General features: G+C 41.5%; 4 protein-coding genes across 5 annotated transcripts; 3 read left to right on the top strand and 1 right to left on the bottom strand.

The window, feature by feature from the left end:
- Nucleotides 1-1,612: 1,612 nt before the first annotated feature.
- LOC139220307 (ferritin, middle subunit) lies at nt 1,613-4,241 on the top strand. Of its 2 annotated transcripts, none has more exons than XM_070852384.1 (5): nt 1,613-1,734; nt 2,232-2,335; nt 2,524-2,670; nt 2,776-2,901; nt 3,093-4,241. In XM_070852384.1, the coding sequence occupies exons 2-5, from the start codon at nt 2,234-2,236 to the stop codon at nt 3,240-3,242; spliced, it is 525 nt and encodes a 174-aa protein (XP_070708485.1). In that variant the 5' UTR covers nt 1,613-1,734; nt 2,232-2,233; the 3' UTR covers nt 3,243-4,241. The 2 variants fall into 2 exon arrangements, with proteins under 2 accessions (XP_070708485.1, XP_070708487.1); XM_070852386.1 differs by lacking the exon at nt 1,613-1,734 and adding an exon at nt 2,045-2,137.
- Nucleotides 4,242-5,896: 1,655 nt separating this feature from the next.
- On the top strand, nt 5,897-9,005 carry LOC139219398 (synaptotagmin-A-like). The gene is made up of 9 exons (XM_070851222.1): nt 5,897-5,977; nt 6,014-6,125; nt 6,888-7,063; nt 7,189-7,278; nt 7,414-7,581; nt 7,956-8,123; nt 8,313-8,430; nt 8,543-8,676; nt 8,779-9,005. The coding sequence occupies exons 1-9, from the start codon at nt 5,897-5,899 to the stop codon at nt 8,986-8,988; spliced, it is 1,257 nt and encodes a 418-aa protein (XP_070707323.1). The 3' UTR covers nt 8,989-9,005.
- Nucleotides 9,006-10,090: 1,085 nt separating this feature from the next.
- LOC139220357 (dynein axonemal assembly factor 3-like) lies at nt 10,091-13,062 on the top strand. The gene is made up of 11 exons (XM_070852436.1): nt 10,091-10,172; nt 10,585-10,691; nt 10,788-10,881; nt 10,984-11,138; nt 11,276-11,476; nt 11,613-11,735; nt 11,811-11,933; nt 12,033-12,177; nt 12,378-12,492; nt 12,641-12,715; nt 12,921-13,062. The coding sequence occupies exons 1-11, from the start codon at nt 10,091-10,093 to the stop codon at nt 13,060-13,062; spliced, it is 1,362 nt and encodes a 453-aa protein (XP_070708537.1).
- A 188-nt stretch (nt 13,063-13,250) lies between these two features.
- Nucleotides 13,251-15,881, bottom strand: LOC139219399 (troponin T, slow skeletal muscle-like). Its single transcript, XM_070851223.1, has 10 exons — nt 15,860-15,881; nt 15,460-15,478; nt 15,267-15,327; nt 15,055-15,171; nt 14,827-14,904; nt 14,565-14,678; nt 14,293-14,402; nt 13,989-14,079; nt 13,855-13,895; nt 13,251-13,558 (listed from the first exon to the last, which is right to left on the bottom strand). Exons 4-10 carry the CDS (start codon nt 15,151-15,153, stop codon nt 13,513-13,515), a joined length of 579 nt encoding a protein of 192 aa, XP_070707324.1. The 5' UTR covers nt 15,154-15,171; nt 15,267-15,327; nt 15,460-15,478; nt 15,860-15,881; the 3' UTR covers nt 13,251-13,512.
- Nucleotides 15,882-18,160: the final 2,279 nt, after the last annotated feature.

Genomic DNA, 18,160 nt, shown 5'->3' with positions numbered 1-18,160 from the left:
GTCCAAAGTTTTCCACTGGGGAGAAGAGGAAGTTAACCATTATGAGTTATGACAGTTTTGCTCATCAGTAAATATTGCAGGACATCAGCCTTAACCATAAAAACTATAATCAGTTTTTGTATTGGATATTGAGCATTACAAGAGCTCATTTCCAAAAACAAATTCATTCATCATTCATGCAAATTTACTGTATTTTATGATTCTTGGCCCCTGTCTGCATGATAATTTGACCTGAACTCTAAAATGATTAACAAATGAAACTTATATTTAACAAGGTGTTTGTGTTTTTGAGTCATACCACATACAAACCTTAAAATTCATCAAGTTTGCATTAACGCCTGTTACAGTGTTGGTTGGCAAAACAATTTTGAACAGCAATTAATATTCAAAACCTGCAGGTCCGACCCGACTTTGCTAGTATCATAAATACACCCCATAGAATCAACTATTCATGGATTGAAATTTTACAGCTGCATAGAACAAACTTAATCATTCTAATTACTTTGTTGTAATAACCTTTGTTACAAAAAACTATGTCTTCCAAATACAGTATAAATGTGTGCAAATACTGAACAAATGTCATAGAAATATACAATTCTGGTGATTTTTTTGATTTTGAAGGGTATAAGGCCAAACTCATACAATTCAGTGGTTAGTTGAAGTACAACTTGTTCTCCAGTTTATTAAAACTATGACTTAATAAGGCGCGCTAAGTGTATCTGTATACCACTAGACACATTCATGTACAATTATTCTGCTCTTGGACAGATGCTGTTGTAATGACTCACATCCCCATGTATGTTGGTGTGCTTACCATCTCCTCACACTTTTCATTTCAGTTCTGACTCATCACTGTGCACCCCTTTGTTCATGTGATGGTTTCAGAAAAGTGTCAGTCAGCCACAGTATTATGGCTGAGTACTATGGTCATTTTGAAACGATTAAAACAATAATCAGTCCTGGGCTTTTTACAGTACGCATTTTTTTTTAGATTTGGTTGAAAATCTAATACAGGGTTCACAAAAAGTTAGGGATATTCGACTTTCAGGTGAAATTTATGGAAAATGTAAAAAGTTAATGCTACAGTGATATTATATCATGAAAGTAGGGCATTTGAGTAGAAGCATGCAATGGTGATTTCTTCATCTTAAACAATTTATTGAAAGAAAATCTAACAACAGTGGAGGGTAAACGAGGGTAAACGTAAAATTGGGATGTGGCCAAAGGACGTCCACTCCTCTCCTTTCTGTGACTCTTCCAGTCTCTGTATCACTGTTACAACCTCCTGATGACACTCTGTGACTTCTGTCTGAGGACCTGTTTGAAGCCTCCAGTGTTGAGGTGCTGCTGATCAACTGTTAGGTGTCGTCTTGGTCTCATGATGTCAGAATGTGAACAGCATGATGAGGAGGACTGTTAAATACCAGTTCTAACTGAACCAGGAAATGTATTGGTGGTGGTTCATCCTGAAATTTCACCTGAAAGCCGAATATCCCTAACCTTTTGTGAGTAGTGTATATTGGCTGCACGCTGTCGCATTGTCTGGAATATGTTGCGCGTCTCCGACACAAGCGGTGGCAGCAGAGGTGCACAGAGACTATGAACACATAAGGGGGCTAATGCTAACTAGCTAACGTTAGCCGAGAGGAAGTCGCCGTTACGTCGTGTGTAAACAAGAAGATAAAGCCAGCTAGAGCACTGGCGAAGTGGAGTAGTGTGACTTTCACAGACAAGGTGAGCGACAAGAGCAATGCTGGCGATGTCAGGCTAATATTGACTAAGCTTTAGTCACAGTCAGACGTAGTTTACATATCTGTCTATGAAGTTAATCAATGTTTACTTGATGCTAGCGTTAGCTAAACAGCATGCAGGTTCGGCTAGCGATAGCTTGTTAAGACTAACTAGTATCATAACAGCAAACAAACATGCTAACGCTAGCATAAGCTCCTACACACCTGAGCAGAAAGGTTACAACCCACTTGAACTCGACTCACTCCCCAACACATGACCGCAGTCTGGCTGATGTTTTACTGAAGCTGATAATCATCGGTTGCATAAAAGCTGAGGTGCTGAACTCAGAGGGCGAGCGAGCAAAGCGTTTGTTAGCCAACTTAGCTGTCTGACTGAGAAAGGAAAGGTTAGGAACGGGAGACCTATCTGTCTGAAGTTAAGTATTCGCTTTATCTAAGCTGTTGTTGGTTTTACACTAATGGTATTTTTCTGTCTTGTAGAAATGCAGTCTGTGGTAAAGCAAAACCTCCATGCGGAGACCGAAGCAGACGTCAACAAGCTGATCAACCTCAAGCTCAATGCTTCCTACACTTACCTTTCTCTGGTATGACTTCTGTACTAGTAAAGTGAATCCACAGCAGTATATTCCCTGTATTTGTACATTATTTGTTATGCAAAGTACATAAATCCTGTTTTTGCATTCACTTATTGCCCTCTTTGTTGGGATTCTGCTTTCTTAGCATGTGTCTGCACTGTAATCCCTATAATACCGTGTTTCTCTCATCTCTCTAGGGGATGTATTTTGACAGGGATGATATTGCCTTGCCAAAATTCTCCAGTTTTTTCCTGGAGCGCTCGGTGAAAGAGAGGGAACAGGCTGAGAAGCTGCTGGAATATCAGAACATGAGAGGGGGCCGGATTTTGCTTCAGACTATTGCTGTAAGAGTCAATGTGTGGTTGTTGTTTTTTTTAAGATTGGTGCATTTCTTTCTTTCATTCTTTCTTGGTACACATCTTTATCCAAATATCAATTTTCTGTTTCAGAAACCCAGCAGAGAGGATTGGAGAGGTGGTCTGGATGCAATGTCCTTTTCCCTGGACTACCAGAAGTCCCTGAACACATGTGTCCTTGATGTGCACCGCAGAGCTGGCCTCCACATTGACCCTCACGTAAGTCTGGCACTGTTACACATGACTGTCACTTGATCTAAGTCAATTGTTGAATGAAAATGTTTGTTAAAGGCTAATGTTTAGTGAGTATGAAAAATACAGCTACAATGCTGCACATCGTTTATTCTAGTAAAGTTTAACTGTGTCCAAAGTTACCTTACTCGCTATCTTCTGTCATCCTTATTTTGTAGCTGTGCGACTTCCTCGAGCAGCACTTCCTCATCGACAGCCACGACACCATCAAGAAGCTGGGCGACTATGTCGGCAGCCTGACCCGCATCACCGCGACTGAGACACACGGACCCATGGGAGAATACCTCTTTGATAAACACACTCTGTAAAAGGTCATAGCAGTACAGTGACATAAGCTCCACATTTCAAATGATGCAAAAAGTCAAGAGGGCAACAATCCCTCACACTATGCATCCTTCTCCGTTAAGAAAACTATAAAACACAGTTTACACAGTTTATTACTTCATTCTTATACCAATGGCACAAGAGAAGTTCTAGGCAAAAAACAGAAAATACCTCAATTTTTCTTGTGAACCACAGTGGAAAAATAATGTCCTCATGGTGCTTAAAGCTACCATTTTCCTAAGCCGTTAAAATTATGCAATTGTTCATTTCGAGTCAGTCGTATCATGTTTCATGCATTCCATTGAGTCAAATATTTTGTAAAACGCATACTATTTTGAGTCAAAATTATTTAAAGAGTTTAAGATTTGGAATATCATTGCCACTTAATTGAATAAAGTCAGATTACACTTCCATATTGTTTCTGTTAGTCTTTTCTTACAACCATGTAAGCCATTCAGACACAAAGTCATCTGACCTGTCATAAACAGACTTTCTGTGTTCTTCCTAATGACATGTCTGCACCTATACAACAGTGTAAAGATAACAGGGGGACTTTGCTTACTCACTGTTGGGTGGGAGCTTAATGTTTAACATTAGGCTACCAGACAATCTGTGGTGCTTCTTAGTGGATTACATGTTTCAGCAATGATGAGATTCAATTGCATAAGTGTGTCAACGGAGCAGCCAGGCATATGTCCTGTTCTCAGTTCTCTGACCAAGAGGAAAATATCATGACTGAATAGGATGATGCAAGAGTGTGAACAAAACACTGTAAGGGTATAATTAAACTGATCCCTAGTGTTGCTTTGTGTACTTAAAATCTAAAGAAGTGTCATCATAGGGTAAAAAGAAATCCTGTTAATTAGCTTATGGTGCCGAATGCAAAAGCCATGTGCTGACAAGACACCAAACACCACAGGGGGAATATAATGCAACCAAGTACAACAGTCCTGTAATAAATGCTATGAAGCTCACAATATTCAGTTTTTGTTGTTGTGTAAGTTTTGTTTCCTCTGTACTTTAGTAAGTTAACTATTAAAGGAGGTTATTGCACGTTGGATCGGAGCCTCAGAGATCTCCAGATGTAGCAGCGCAAACACGTGGGAGCACGGCTGGGGATTATGGTTCATCAGAGCTCTAAATACGGATATGAGTTTTGTACAGTAAAATGGTAAGCCAGGGGATGGGGAGGATGGAATATCCACTCTGAGATAAAGTTGCTGGTAGATTGATGATTGACTGCGAGGACAGCTACGCCAAAGGGGATTATTGAAGAGCAGGATGCGCTACAATCTCTTCAGTCTAATGGATGAACACAGCCACCTCTGCCATGTCTCATCAGTCTAATGAACACTTTTCCAACTCAACAAGGAGAAGCCTTAAATTGTTGAACATGCGAATATTTCCACAGTGGAGAAGTAATATGAGAAGATGTTGCTGTTGCTCTTTATGCATCTTCACTCAGAGATGTAGAGCAACAGATGTGTTGACAGTCTTCTATAATATCGGGAGGGGAGGAGGGGTAGGGGGGGATTAAACCACAATGCTCTAGTGATTTGGCTTTAGCTTTGAGGGAAAGGGTTTCAGGGACCATGCCAGACAGAGTCAGCAGCACACAGGAGAGACGATGGGTGTGTGAGGGCTCCAACAGGCCAAAGGGGAAGCAACGAGAAACACAATTTGGACTAAAAGTTGCTCCAAAAGCTCTTTCAATATAGAGGAATTTAAAGGAACATATCAACAGGTAAGATAAATATGCATAAGATTTCAAACATTTTTGTTATGAATAAGTGCAAGAGCGCTACGCTAATGATAATATCCCATTTGGTTTTGGACATACCCACTTAAAGGACTAGTTAACCTCTTGACTGGTTCTTTTGATGTGAATGATTTTGGTTTGCTGTGAGTCCGAACAAAATCATCACATCCTATTTAACAGCTGATAAGTTACCTGAACAGAATAAATGTGAACACATGCCAATAATGTTTTCATTTCATTCAGCATCATCTTCTAAAAAAAGGAGCTGCAGCTAGAAAAAAGAAATACTTTTCATGTACGTTATGTTCTAAAAAATTCAAATATTTTTTGTTCTCATTGTAAGTAGTACGGGGATAAATATTCATGAAAACTACAAGGTAAAGGAGGAGGATTTCCCCTCAATCATGGCCATAGTCCACTGAACTTCCTTTGAATTGCTTTAATGAACAATCATCATTGTAGAAAACTCTCCAAGGGGGGAAAATAGGGAGAGGAGACCAACCCCTATTTATCTAAGCTTTTAGGATCTGGGATTTTGGATTAATATTGTAGTGCCAGAATTTAATCCAGTTACATGTAGAGACGATGACGAGAGAAAAATGGCGATGGGGAAAAACAAGGGAGTGAAATCGTGGGTTACAGGGCGGGGGAGATGACAGAGAACAAGAGTAACAGAGGGATTAGGGTCAGCCATGTTGAGCATCTGGCATAGAGATGTCCTGTGCTCCTGAACTGAACTGCGACGCATTGGACTTGGGGATTACACAGCGTACATATGAAGTAGTGTTATCTGTCAATGTTGGGGCCAGCGTGACAGATAACATAACAAGGCGACAACACGTGAATAACTGCTCTGATTCTGCTGCTTTGACAGCTGACATGAGGCTGACCAGTGCCGAGGTCCGGGCCCGGAGGGCTGCGGAGCAGTCTGAACCAGAGCCTGAGGAAGCAACGGAGCCAGTTCATCACGAGCACTCCCATACTGAACACCATGAGCACTCCCATACCGAGCATCACCCCAGCCACGACTACAACCACATGAAGGAGAAGTTCATGAATGAACTTGGTCATCTGCCAAGTAAGTCACTTTTAGAACTTGCAAGAAGATGTCCAAAAGAAACACATAACTTAATTTACTTGTTGCAATAAACTGTATACATTTGGTTATTATTTGAAAGAGAAAATCAACCTCTGCCCTGAAGTAAGCAGCCTTTAATGAACAGAAAATCTTAAAAATTCAACTTATTATAGTTATGAAGGGAAAGTTCCTCCACAAAGCCACTGACTGAGAGTTTCTGATATATTGGACATGTTTTCTGAGCCTGTTTTCTGGGTCAACAACTACCTCTAAAGTCTTCTGAGTAAAGCACTTAATGATGATCTGCACTGCTGGGGACTGTGGTTATACAGGGCCACTCCCAGCCGGGAGTGTGTTATTATCAGATTGTGGAGGAGGGTGTTGTTGAGAAGACGTGTGGTCAGCAAACCGCCCACAGATAAAGGAGAACTTAAAAATGTAGTTAAAACTAGATTCGCTCAGAAGAACCCTCCAATCCATTGTTGTAAGAAGCACCACAGGTTATTTCAATGGTATACTATTTAATTCATGTGATATTATGCTCTTGGTTCTGTTTCCAAGCTGACATATGAAAGTAAAAAAGACTGACAAGTTTTTACAAATCCTTCCATAGAGAGGGTATAATTTAGAGGAAATAGTTAAAGTATTGAGACTCACATGTTTTGTCTTTGTTTTTTGGGGTTATTGTTGTTGTTTGGAGGGTGAGATTTTTCCACACATATATTATCATAGTCAATATGAAGGACATGGGGTGAATACTGATGAGTGAATTCACCTCTTTTTATTTTGCAGTTCCCACGTGGGCAGTGGGAGCCATTGTTGTGGTGGTCCTGGTTTTGGTGGCATGCTGCATCTTCTGTGTTTTCAAAAAATGCTTTGGGAAAAAGAAAAAGCCGAAGAAAGTGAGGGAGAGGAAGGCAGGTCGGCGCAGAAAGGAAAAGGAGGGCGAAGGAGAGGCTGGAGAGAAGGTGTGTGATTTCCAATAATTTTACTATGAATCTATTATTATTGGATAATGTCCTAATCTTACCTGATTTAGAGCCTCCCAATGAATATCCAAAGCAGTGACGTTTTTATCTTGTAGGAGGGGGAGGTGAAGAAGGAAGGGGAGGAAGAGGAGAAAGAACAGGAAAAGTTGGGTAAGCTGGAGTACTCGTTGGACTACAACTTCACAGATTCTCAGGTAGGTCCTCTGTGAGAACAAAATCATAATGACTTTCGTCAAAGACATTCCCATTAATGATTAGAACATAGGGAAATGGATTTAAACTTTTTCCTACCGCTGGTCACGCTGATGCTTGTTCTCCTCCCTCTGAAGCTCATAGTGGGTATCCTTCAGGCTCAGGACCTTGCTGCTATGGACATGGGGGGAACCTCGGACCCCTATGTCAAAGTGTTTTTATTGCCAGACAAAAAGAAGAAGTATGAGACCAAAGTTCAGCGCAAGAATTTATGCCCCGTTTTCAACGAGACCTTCATCTTCAAGGTACCGCGTGCCTGACATTGTACCTTCGTGGTTGGTTGATGTTGTCTGTGTTTTGTCTGTTTGTTCTTTCTCTTGTCTTTATGTCTCTGTCGCAGCTTGTGTTGGTGCTCCAGCTTGTTGATGACATGTCACTGTTTAAGAGGCAGACGTTTGGCCTGTGTCTCTACTTCCCCTCGTCTTTAGTCTTTCATTCCCTGAATGGCGTCTGTCAAGGTATCCCTCCCCAAAAAACAACAATGCAGTATGTTTTAAGTGTCTCCTGTCATTATATGTTCTTTGTTACTGTCTTGATTCGTACATTTTGTTACACGTAAACTAAACTGTCTGCCTCCAGCTATTTGACATCTCAATTGTGTAACCACCTCTGTGTCTAGATACCATATGCAGAGTTGGGCGGAAAAACTTTGGTGCTGCAAGTTTTTGACTTTGATCGATTTTCCAAGCATGATATGATTGGGGAGATAAAGATTCCCATGAACAGTGTTGATTTGGGCCAGCCAATGCAACAATGGAGAGACGTGGAGAGTGGTGAGAAGGAGGAGGTATGTTATGTTGTGTTTTCATTCAACCTTCTGTCACTCAATGTAAATTTGGGGAAAAAATAACTGTGCTGGAAAACAATATTCAAAATATATAATAATAACAAATAATGATACTCTGCAGTTTTATAAAAGATGACTTCATTTGAAGTTGATGGGATGTGAGACTAATCAAAAATATTTTGTTTTCAGCAAGAAAAACTGGGCGATATTTGCATTTCTTTACGGTATGTTCCCACTGCTGGAAAACTGACAGTGAACATCATGGAGGCAAAGAATCTGAAGAAAATGGATGTTGGTGGCTTATCAGGTAACTTAGCCTGCTGCCTCTAACTATCATTCCGTCAGATGTTTGCGTAACTCCCTTTAATAATTGGCTACTTCAACAAGAACACTCTCACCATTTCTTTCTCTTCCACTAGACCCGTATGTGAAGATTGTTCTGCAGCAAAATGGGAAACGGATTAAGAAGAAAAAGACGACAGTAAAGAAGAACACGCTCAATCCTTACTTTAACGAGAGTTTCAGCTTCGATGTTCCCTTTGAGCAGATACAGGTAGGCTGTGTCTTCATATCAATTATCAATTTGAAATGGAACATATTACTAAGTGTCGATGTGGGGAATGATTCCCTAACACATCTCTCTTTTTTCTTTCAGAAAGTGCAGGTCGTCATCACAGTATTTGACTATGATAAACTTGGAAGCAATGACCCCATTGGAAAGACCTTTGTGGGTTATGGAGCTACAGGAGTGGGCCTGCGCCACTGGTCAGATATGCTTGCCAATCCCAGACGTCCGGTAGCCCAGTGGCACACTCTCCTGCCAGAGGAAGAAGTCGATGCAGCCGTCAAAGCAAAACCTCGTTAGTGCCGCACCCTGATTGAGCATCAAATACAGCTGATGTGCAACATACTGTTGATCCTGATGTTGTCTCAATGTGCATGTTCTGTATTCCATCTTGTGTCTTTTAATATATTTTAATTCGTGTGTGCATGTGTGCATAAGTATGTGTGATTTACGGACAATTTTTGATATTTTGTTGTTATTAAAACCTTAAAAACTTCCCCAAGTTACCTTATACTGTGACCAACATGACTCTGTACTTGTATACATGGAAAACACTTCTCTGTCAATGTGCATCTTCTGTGTACAAGCATGGGCCTAGTGAAATGTAAAAGCATAAAGGAAGGATTTCAGCTTCTACAGCTCATGGTACGTCTACTGGGCCTTTTTGCTCTTTTTCTAGTGCTGTGGTGCAACAGAGTCCCAAAGTATCTCTGATGTAATGCTTTGGATCTTTTCAAATGCAATTAAAACCACAACAGACCATTTCCCATCAAAGCCTCTCTTTCTTTTTCAAATTAACTTCAGTGGGTTATTTAAGTTAGTATTAGTTGTTGTTCTAACTGTGAGAAGCCATTAAATAGAAACAATAAATACAGTAGCAGTGGTAGAAATGACTATATAATGCCATTAGAGATAAGATAATTATGGACATCACAGTCGCCCTCCCACACTTCACCATGATAATCTAAAGAGAGAGGATGATGGTATCAGATACATCACCGCTAGACGGCGCCTGTCTACGCCACACAGAAACGGTCGCATAGCAACCGAACCCAAACTTTCTGTTCAGACGGCGACCTGCAAACTTAATTCAGTCTGTCAGGTGAGCTTTTCACATCTATTTTGCTTCAGTTGATAGTATCCGGTCGCAGCTTGTGACAGGTTTCATCACCTTATTTTGGTTTGTGACAGCTTCATTGATGAGCTAACTGTAATTAGCTAGATGTACTTTTGACAAAGCACCATTAGTTAGCTAGCCGTTAGCTAGCGGTCGTGCTATGCTAAGCTAAGCAAAGCAAAGCTAGCTCAGGTGAGCGGATCACCTCCTCAGGCTGAGTCATGATGTGACCCGCTCTCAGTCACAGAGAGGCCTCTCTTTTCTCTCCTCCGGTCCCTTTACAGGATGAGTGCCGGACGGGTGTCGGAGGGCGCGGGCTGCATCACTTGGTGGGGCTTCAGTCCTGCGCGCGACCTGCTCAGTATGGGTGAGAGCCTCAGGTGCACGAGCGGGGGGGGGGGGATCCACGTGCATGCTTTAATGCAGTGATGGAAAGTAACTAAGTACATTTTGCTCAGGTGCTCTACTGTGGTGCAAGTTTGAGGTATTTGTACTTTACTGTTTATTTTAATTTTGTCCATCCCATTTAAATAGCACAGATGATATCCTTTGAAATGTTTTTGAAACTAATGCTGAAACAGTAGCTACTAACTAACTAAGCACTAGCTTTTTTTCAATGCCTTATTTTGGGACCTATTAACATCCTCAGAAACAGTTGTACACTACAGTCTAAAATGAATTAAGAATGGGTTACTACTGCTCAGTGCTATGGCACAGAGTTTTGGTACCCTGCTCTAGAAGTATGGTGTGTTGGAACTACTTTCTGTCTCTGTGCCTAGGCCCTGTGAGACCTGAAGGGGAGGCCAATGTTTTACTGGTTGGCAGTGGAGATCCACGGCATATCTTGAAGACCATTGCTGGTTTGCAGGACGTAGGAAGCCTCCACGTGAGCCTGGGTCTCTTAAACGGTCATGTTACCCCTGAGAACAAAGTGGTTTGTTATACTGTGAGCTGCAAACGTCTTTTCTCTGCTCTACTGTAGGTGTGGGTGATAGAAAACAGCATGGAGGAGGTGGCTAGACAGCTGCTGCTCCTCTACCTGGCACTGACACCCCAGGAAAGCATGGGAAATAATGGTGGGTGGGATTTTGTGAAGTTGATTACTTTATAATTATTAACAAAGCAAGATGTGTCCTAAATGTTTAAGTTATTTTGCCATGTATTTCTTTCATTTTCAGAGAAGACAGAGGTTTTCCTGGAGGTGTTTGGGAACAGTGAAATCCGTAGTCAGACTGAGGAGACACTGAAACGTGCAGCGTCACAGCTCTCTCTGGCTGTTACTGAAACACTGGAGACGGCCGCACACCCCTGTCTGAACACAACTCTTCTCAAGGTAAAACCATGTGTGTTCCTTTAACACCAAATGGGACCACACTCAGGATACTGTACATAGTGGACAAAGATGCGAGTGTTCCACAAATTCAGTTTAAAGTCTAAAGGTTTCATACTCATATTTTTATATTTCTGCAGTTCAAGGAGCGAGATGAGCTGGCCAGGATATTCAAGCTGTGGATGCAGCCTCAGTCTTCATCTCCTTCATCAGGGTGTTCTGCTCCGATCTTAATGTCCAAAACCTGGGATTATCGGGTCAGGCAGCACCTTGGAACGCGCTACAACTCTAAGGGGGGCTGCTTTGATTGGGACCTTACAATGAAACTGCACGAGAAAGGGGTATTTGAATATTTGTCAATTAATACATGCTTCCCAAATTTGCCTATGAAATTATTTTTCAGGACAGAAGGACAGAAATTTGGGGGCTTGTATGTTGCACTGAAGGATGGACGCTCTGTCTGTACTGTATCTGCAGTGTCATGTCATCAACAAACAGCAATATGTGCGATGGAGGGAGCGGGGTTTGGCGTTTGAAATGAGGGAAGGCATCTACCAAATAACCAATCCAAGTTTGCTCTCCTCAAGAGTGTTCAGTCAGGTATGTGTCTGTATTTCTAGACAGTGCTGCAATAAAACAACATGAAGGAACCTAACTTAGTGTGTGTCTGGACAGAGAGAGAACAAAGTGGCTGTCAGAGGCTACTGGGGAGACATTGTTTCTAGCCCTTACCTCTCCTTTGGCATTGAAACAGATGACAAGAGCCTGCTGAAGACACAGAATGGGCAACACATCAAGGTAGAATGAAATAGTAAGAGCATATGTTAAATAATAATTAAACGATTAAGTTTAATTGTCTGTTTTTTTTGTCCTCCCTTCCTTTCCTCACACCGCCAGACAGCCCAGGATATCTCCTATGCAACTGTACAGGCATTGTTCCAGTCCCTGTCCAGCAGACGGGGCTGCCCCACTACTTCTCTGTCACACACAGACGCAGAGGAGCCACCCCCACAGTCTGACCAAAAATCTGTCACCATTTATGGTAAATACCTGTTAACTCTAGCCAGCCAGAGGCTTCAACCGATTGTCAGTGCTGCGCAGGTGAGAGCAAAATTAGCAGCTCCCGCAATGACAAGAGCTGGTTAACTGGATCCTCTGTGGCCTGTTGTGATGTTCAGCACGCAGAAAACAGTTACTGAAATGTGATGTTTTAGGCTGTGAATTTTCTGAAATCCTCTTCAGATTTGATGCATCTGAATGGGATCTCTGTGACCTTCCTGCCAATGGACTCACTTAAAAAACTGCCAGAAAAACAGAAGTACTCCCACTTCTTCAACAGCATCTACCTCTCTGCTAGGTAGGAGCTATTTTTCTCTAATTATACTGAATAAATTACTGATATTCTCATAAATACAGTATGAACCTTAAATAGGATCCCTTCACCTCGTCTGCAGACCATGATTCATTTCTGTGTTGTTGTTTCCCTCTCTGTCAATACTGTAAAGCTGCGCGCACCATTTGGGCCCGGCGATGAGACAGATTGCTGCACCAGACGCTGTGCTTGTCGTGGAGTTGGCCAAGTGAGGGTTTTTATAGTAACAGGGCTTGCAGGGCTTGTTACCATGGTGACAGTACAGTCACCAAGAGTACAGTCACTATGCCATGTAATTCACAAGTGCAGAGTATTTGCTTTTGTGTACGTGCCATATTTAAGCTCACTGATACACAGCTAATAACTGTAACTGTGGTCTTTGCATTGAAGTTGCTTGTCATCGTTCATGTCAGGTACATTTTGGATCTGAACAAAGAGCAGGAAACAGGCTTCGCAAAGAAAGTGGCGAGCATGGCTCTCGAGGCTGAGTTCGAGCCGTGGTTTGTGCGGAAGAGTGATGACGTCCATGCTGTTTTCATATCACAGAGGAAGTAAAGATGGTTCCTTTCAGCAGAGCTCCCATCGTCAGCAGCTTCACCCTCACAATAGACGACAGATTGGTAGTCAAGGTGATGTAGCTTCACAGCACAGACATTTTCTTCTGTGCATCTTATGCAGTTTATTTTTCCTTCATAAGGAAGTTCACCATAAGGAGGTGAGCAGCAACTGTGAGTGGCCTCAGGCAGCAATTAGTTTTTGTTTGTAGTAACAGTTTGTCCATTAAGTAATTTTCAAGAATAACAATCAGATTTAATTTCCAATTTGATCAACACTTATAGAAAATGCCCATTTTATGTGTACGTTCATTTTAATAATACAGATGAAATTGCAAGTGGCTGTATTTCAATAAATGACACACAAAAATATATTATGTCTCTCTTAGCTGAAGTGATGAACACTGCAAAATTGCCGCAATCTTGTTCCTTAGCGCTTCCTGGGGGGAGTTCACTTCCAGCGTCCTCCAACCTTCCCCTTACCATGTACCTTTTTGCTGCATTGAGACAAGAAAAGAAACAATGTAAAGTGGATCATGGACAGGCGTAGTTCACAGAAAGTGTGACCAATTGTTGATAGGAACATATCTTAGATATAGAGTGCATCCTGTGCGGGGGGGGGAGTGTTTAAAAAGCCGTGCTGGCATTTCCTGTGTACATGTGACTGTTTCCACCTGTCAGTGGTATGTTTGCATAGAGGATGCAAAGCAGCTTTTTATACAATATTCTACTTTTTCTTTTTTGGCATGTGGGAGTTGTGTCATTGGAGATTCAAATGAGCAGATTGACTCACAATTTCTGTGCATGTTGGATTCTGTTCAGGAGGACATTGATCTGAAAAACAAACAAACAAACAATTCACAGATTCTGACGTCACGTGTTTTTTTTAAAATACAAGTTTTGTATGTTCTCAGTGAAATGACTCACCTCATACTTCTGCCTCCTCATCTTCTCAGTCAGGTCAAATTTCTCTGACTCCAGCTGGTAGATCCATTCCCACATCTCCTTGGCTCTCTCTCTAAAACACAACAGATGAACATCTTGAGAGGAAAGAAGTATTTACCCTCTACAATCTTAATAAAAGGTCACCAGCTACTTTTTAAAAAAACTTTTTTACAGGAGCTTTAGATGGCATGCCCCAGGCTTACCCAGCTGGCCTTCCTATAATGGAGCTGGTTTAAAATGTAATCATGCTGATCTAAAATCAAAATGCATCAGACCTTAAACTCACCTCAGGCTGTCCTCTCTCAGGTTCTCAATAGCCAGTGGTTTGCGTCTCTCTGAAAGAGTCTTCTTCTTGATTTCCCTTGCAGTTTGCCTTTTACCTCGCCTCTGCTCTACCTGCAGGAAACAAACACGACTCACTTTCCAGGAGGACCAGACGCATGTGATCTCTGACTAGCGTGTAGAGCAGTTCTTTCAGAGGTCACGAAAAATTATATGCCCCCCACACTCACTAGCCGTGTACAGTGACACACCTGCCTGCAAATGTGTTATTCTGACCTTGGCTAGGAACCCTCCAAAGTGAGCCCCCATGTTGGAGAGAACTTTCTTCTTCTTGGCCTCATCTTCTGCCCTCTTCTTTGCCTCTTCTTCCTCTTTCCTCTGTCTCTCCTCCTGAGGAAGCCATCTTCAGCTGATTACTGCAGTACTTAAATTACTCTTTTATAGTTTGTAGGGTCTAAATATGAATCCAGATTATTACTGATAACTATTGACATGCATGGATGAAACAGCATGTAATACAATGTTACACATTAACTACCGCAATCCGTGTCTGTCGGTCCCGCTCTTTTTCAGCCCTCACACGCTGCTGCTCAGCTCTTTCTGCCCGGCGACTCTCCTACAACAGAAAAGCCACGTCAGCTATACGTTTGCACGTGGCCCTTTAATCACCGTTATCCTGGATAGTCAGAGTATCCTGGCAAATCTCTCCCTCAGTCCAAAATAAAATGGACAAACAGTAATGAAAACAGCACAGGAAAGACATTACAATCCTGTCTTTGAGCCCAATCAGCTCCTCTTCCTCTTTCTTCCTCTGCTCAAAGTGGACATCAATCAGAGTCTGCAGCTCCAGAAGGTCCTTCTCCATCCTTTTCCTATGGATATCCTAACGGGGGCCAGTGGACACACACACATCAAGATTATTTTATTCTGTTTTGCTGCTGTTATCGTCTAATTAAAAACAATTTTGCGGGAACGCACATCAAAGTCGACCCTTTCCCCCTCAGGGATTTTAGGAGCAGCGAGCTGTGTGACCAGTGGCCTGTAAAATACAGCGAAGGAAAATCAACACGTTTTTTTTTCACTGGTCAGAATATTTTTACATCTTTGCAGTGCATTTAGAGGTCAGATCTGCCAATATTTTTTGATGTTGAGTATTACTATGTAGTCTTACTTGTATTTGGGGCGTTCTTCTTCAACATGGCAGCCAGAGCAGCAATGAAAAAGTGGAACAGCTCATTTTTTTTAACACACCAGTGACAATTAATCCAAGTTTAAGTGTAATAGGCAAAGAATCATGAAGCAAATCTGAAGTTTTAATACATCACAACACCCTTAGTTCATGGCCACTGTTCATAACTGATGTGTGTACTGCCCTACAAAAGATAAAGAGCTGTTAATGGGCTCAGCTACAAGTTAACTTTAACTTCCCCCTGTGTGAACATGCTAATGATGATGGACTTGGATTACATTAGTTCTCGTGTGGAGACTCTTCCACTGATTGCCGGTATAGCTTCTATCTGAATGTGTTATTTCTAAGAAAAGTTCAATTCATCAACATAGTTCAGTCTCACCTCCCTCACACTGCTCCTCATCTTCTTCTGGGGAAAGAGTGACAGAGCAGTTGAGATAAAGGATGAGAAAACTCCTGCTTTACTGAATTATTAAATCTAATCCTACTAATTAGTAAATGTCAGTCCTCACCCTCGTGATGGCCTCTAAATAAAACAAAATGAAAATTCATCAGAAAATACATAATCCATCAGACATGCCGTAAAACAGAAGCTCGTGTTTTATGAATGTAGGAAAGTTTAAAGAGTGAATTGACTCACCCATGATCCTCTAAATCAGACATGGTGGCACTGAAGGAAAGAAACACAAAACAAATGTCTTACATCAAACAGAAAACTTCTTAAATGGTCCCAATGGTCGTTCGCCAACGACATGGGTTTGTCCAATAATAGATTCTGCAAATTTATATAATTAGCAAGATTTTAACAGCAGCGAGTGCAGTCCTGATGCCAGATTTGTTTCTTTTTTTGATTAAATTTAAAGTGACACCATGTAACTTTTGAAAGAATGAATAATCTAGTTTTTCACTTAAAAATGAAAAGCTTCATTCATAAGAAATGACACAAAACTTCACTCCACTGAATACACTGAGGAGTTTGCAGGACTTAATGGCTCATCTCTATTTATAGCATAGATCATAAAGGCCGTCCTGTCCGTGTTAGCAGATGGGACAGGGCCCAAAAAAAAAAGGAAAAGGAAAACTACATGTCAAATGTTTTCCAAAGATGATTTCTGTCATTTCGGGTCGTTCACCAATCGTGATTGTTTTAAAACGACAAAGGAGTTGTTTTGTGACTGATGCAGGTGGGTGTATCAGCGGGACATCGATACCACGGCTCCAACACCCCGTCACTACTGCGAAGACTAAATGTTGCACCGGCACAAGATGGCAGCAAATATCCGGGATATTTTGGCTTCCTTTTTGTAAAGTGGGAGGAAGCGGAGTCCATCTTTATATACAGTCTATAGTCTAAACATAACTGCACACTAATAAAATCAGCAGTGACTAAATTAGATATGACCATCCTCATATATAACTTTGAATTCTCAGACTTGAGTCTCATTCCATTATTTGTCTATGTGGCTGATCCTCAACTGTCATGAAAGCTCCTCTCTCCTGATGTCAAAAAATAAAATGGTGAACAAATTTCATGACTTGTGAGATGGCCAATACAGATGCATTGAACGCTGAACGCAGGTCAGGGCTTATGTTAAAAGAAAAAAGGTTAAGGGGAGGGTCATTTGTAGCTAATGATCTAGGAATAGAAGAGGCCAGAGGGGCCATCGGCTAGAGCAGTGTCCTGTTACCCATGATAAGACAGAGGTATCAGCTGGCCAATCCTTCTTCTTTAATTTGATTTACTAGAGAGAATGTGGGACGGAGAGATTAGGCTGTTCGGCTGGCTGCTATTAACACCAGCCAAGTCCTCTGTTATCATTTGATCTAGTCACAGTCTCACTGAACTGATGGGATTTGTACATATGCATGAAGCCCCATAAATATTGTAGCACTCCTCCCTAATACTTCAGCAGTTTAAATGCATATTTCAGCATCACTTGTTACAGGAGATAAAATGTTGTAATTCTACAGAGTACGAAAATACAAAGCCAAAACTGACCAAACAGAAAAATGAGTTTCCGGGTAAACACACCAGCAATAGACCAAATCTCAAATAACTGGAAGCCCTCCCAGACGGCCTGTCTTTGAGTGTATTAATGTGGCAGATCAAGCACTGATCCCCCCCCCACCCTCCCACCCTTCCGGCCCCAAGTCTCTCAGATCCCTTCACGGTTTTAGCCAAGATCTCAGAGCATGAGCATTTGAATCTGAGTAAACATGGGCACACAGTCAAAAGGCAGATGAGGGATTGGGAGAGGAATTCATCACATCGCTTCACTGTTGAATGTTTCTGGCCAAAGTGACCAACGGAGTCACTGACAGACAGAGAGACCAAGGGCACCGAGAATAGCTTGTCATGAGGGAGCATCGATTACAGAGATATAACACACCTTTATTAACTCCGACTGACCCACCAGTGTCAAACGCTGTTAGGTTTGGATCACCAGTTTGATTGTAATTTAGTGGAAATACTGTGACTGACACCTATTAATAAAGAAAGAACACAGCACTGACTTATTGGCACATTTTGAGTTAATATGGTGAACTTGTTACCAAGCAGCTGCCATTTACACATCCAGCAGACAACATAATACATTTGGAGTTGTGTTGCTGGTGTGTTTTTAGAAGGTGTTTCTTGCTAGAAAAAAAAAAAAAAAAAAAAAAAAAATCACAACAGTGTGCT

This window comes from Pempheris klunzingeri, chromosome 20 (assembly GCF_042242105.1).
Source record: "Pempheris klunzingeri isolate RE-2024b chromosome 20, fPemKlu1.hap1, whole genome shotgun sequence".
Lineage (NCBI taxonomy): Eukaryota > Metazoa > Chordata > Actinopteri > Acropomatiformes > Pempheridae > Pempheris > Pempheris klunzingeri.
This window is presented reverse-complemented; position numbering and strand designations above follow the sequence as displayed.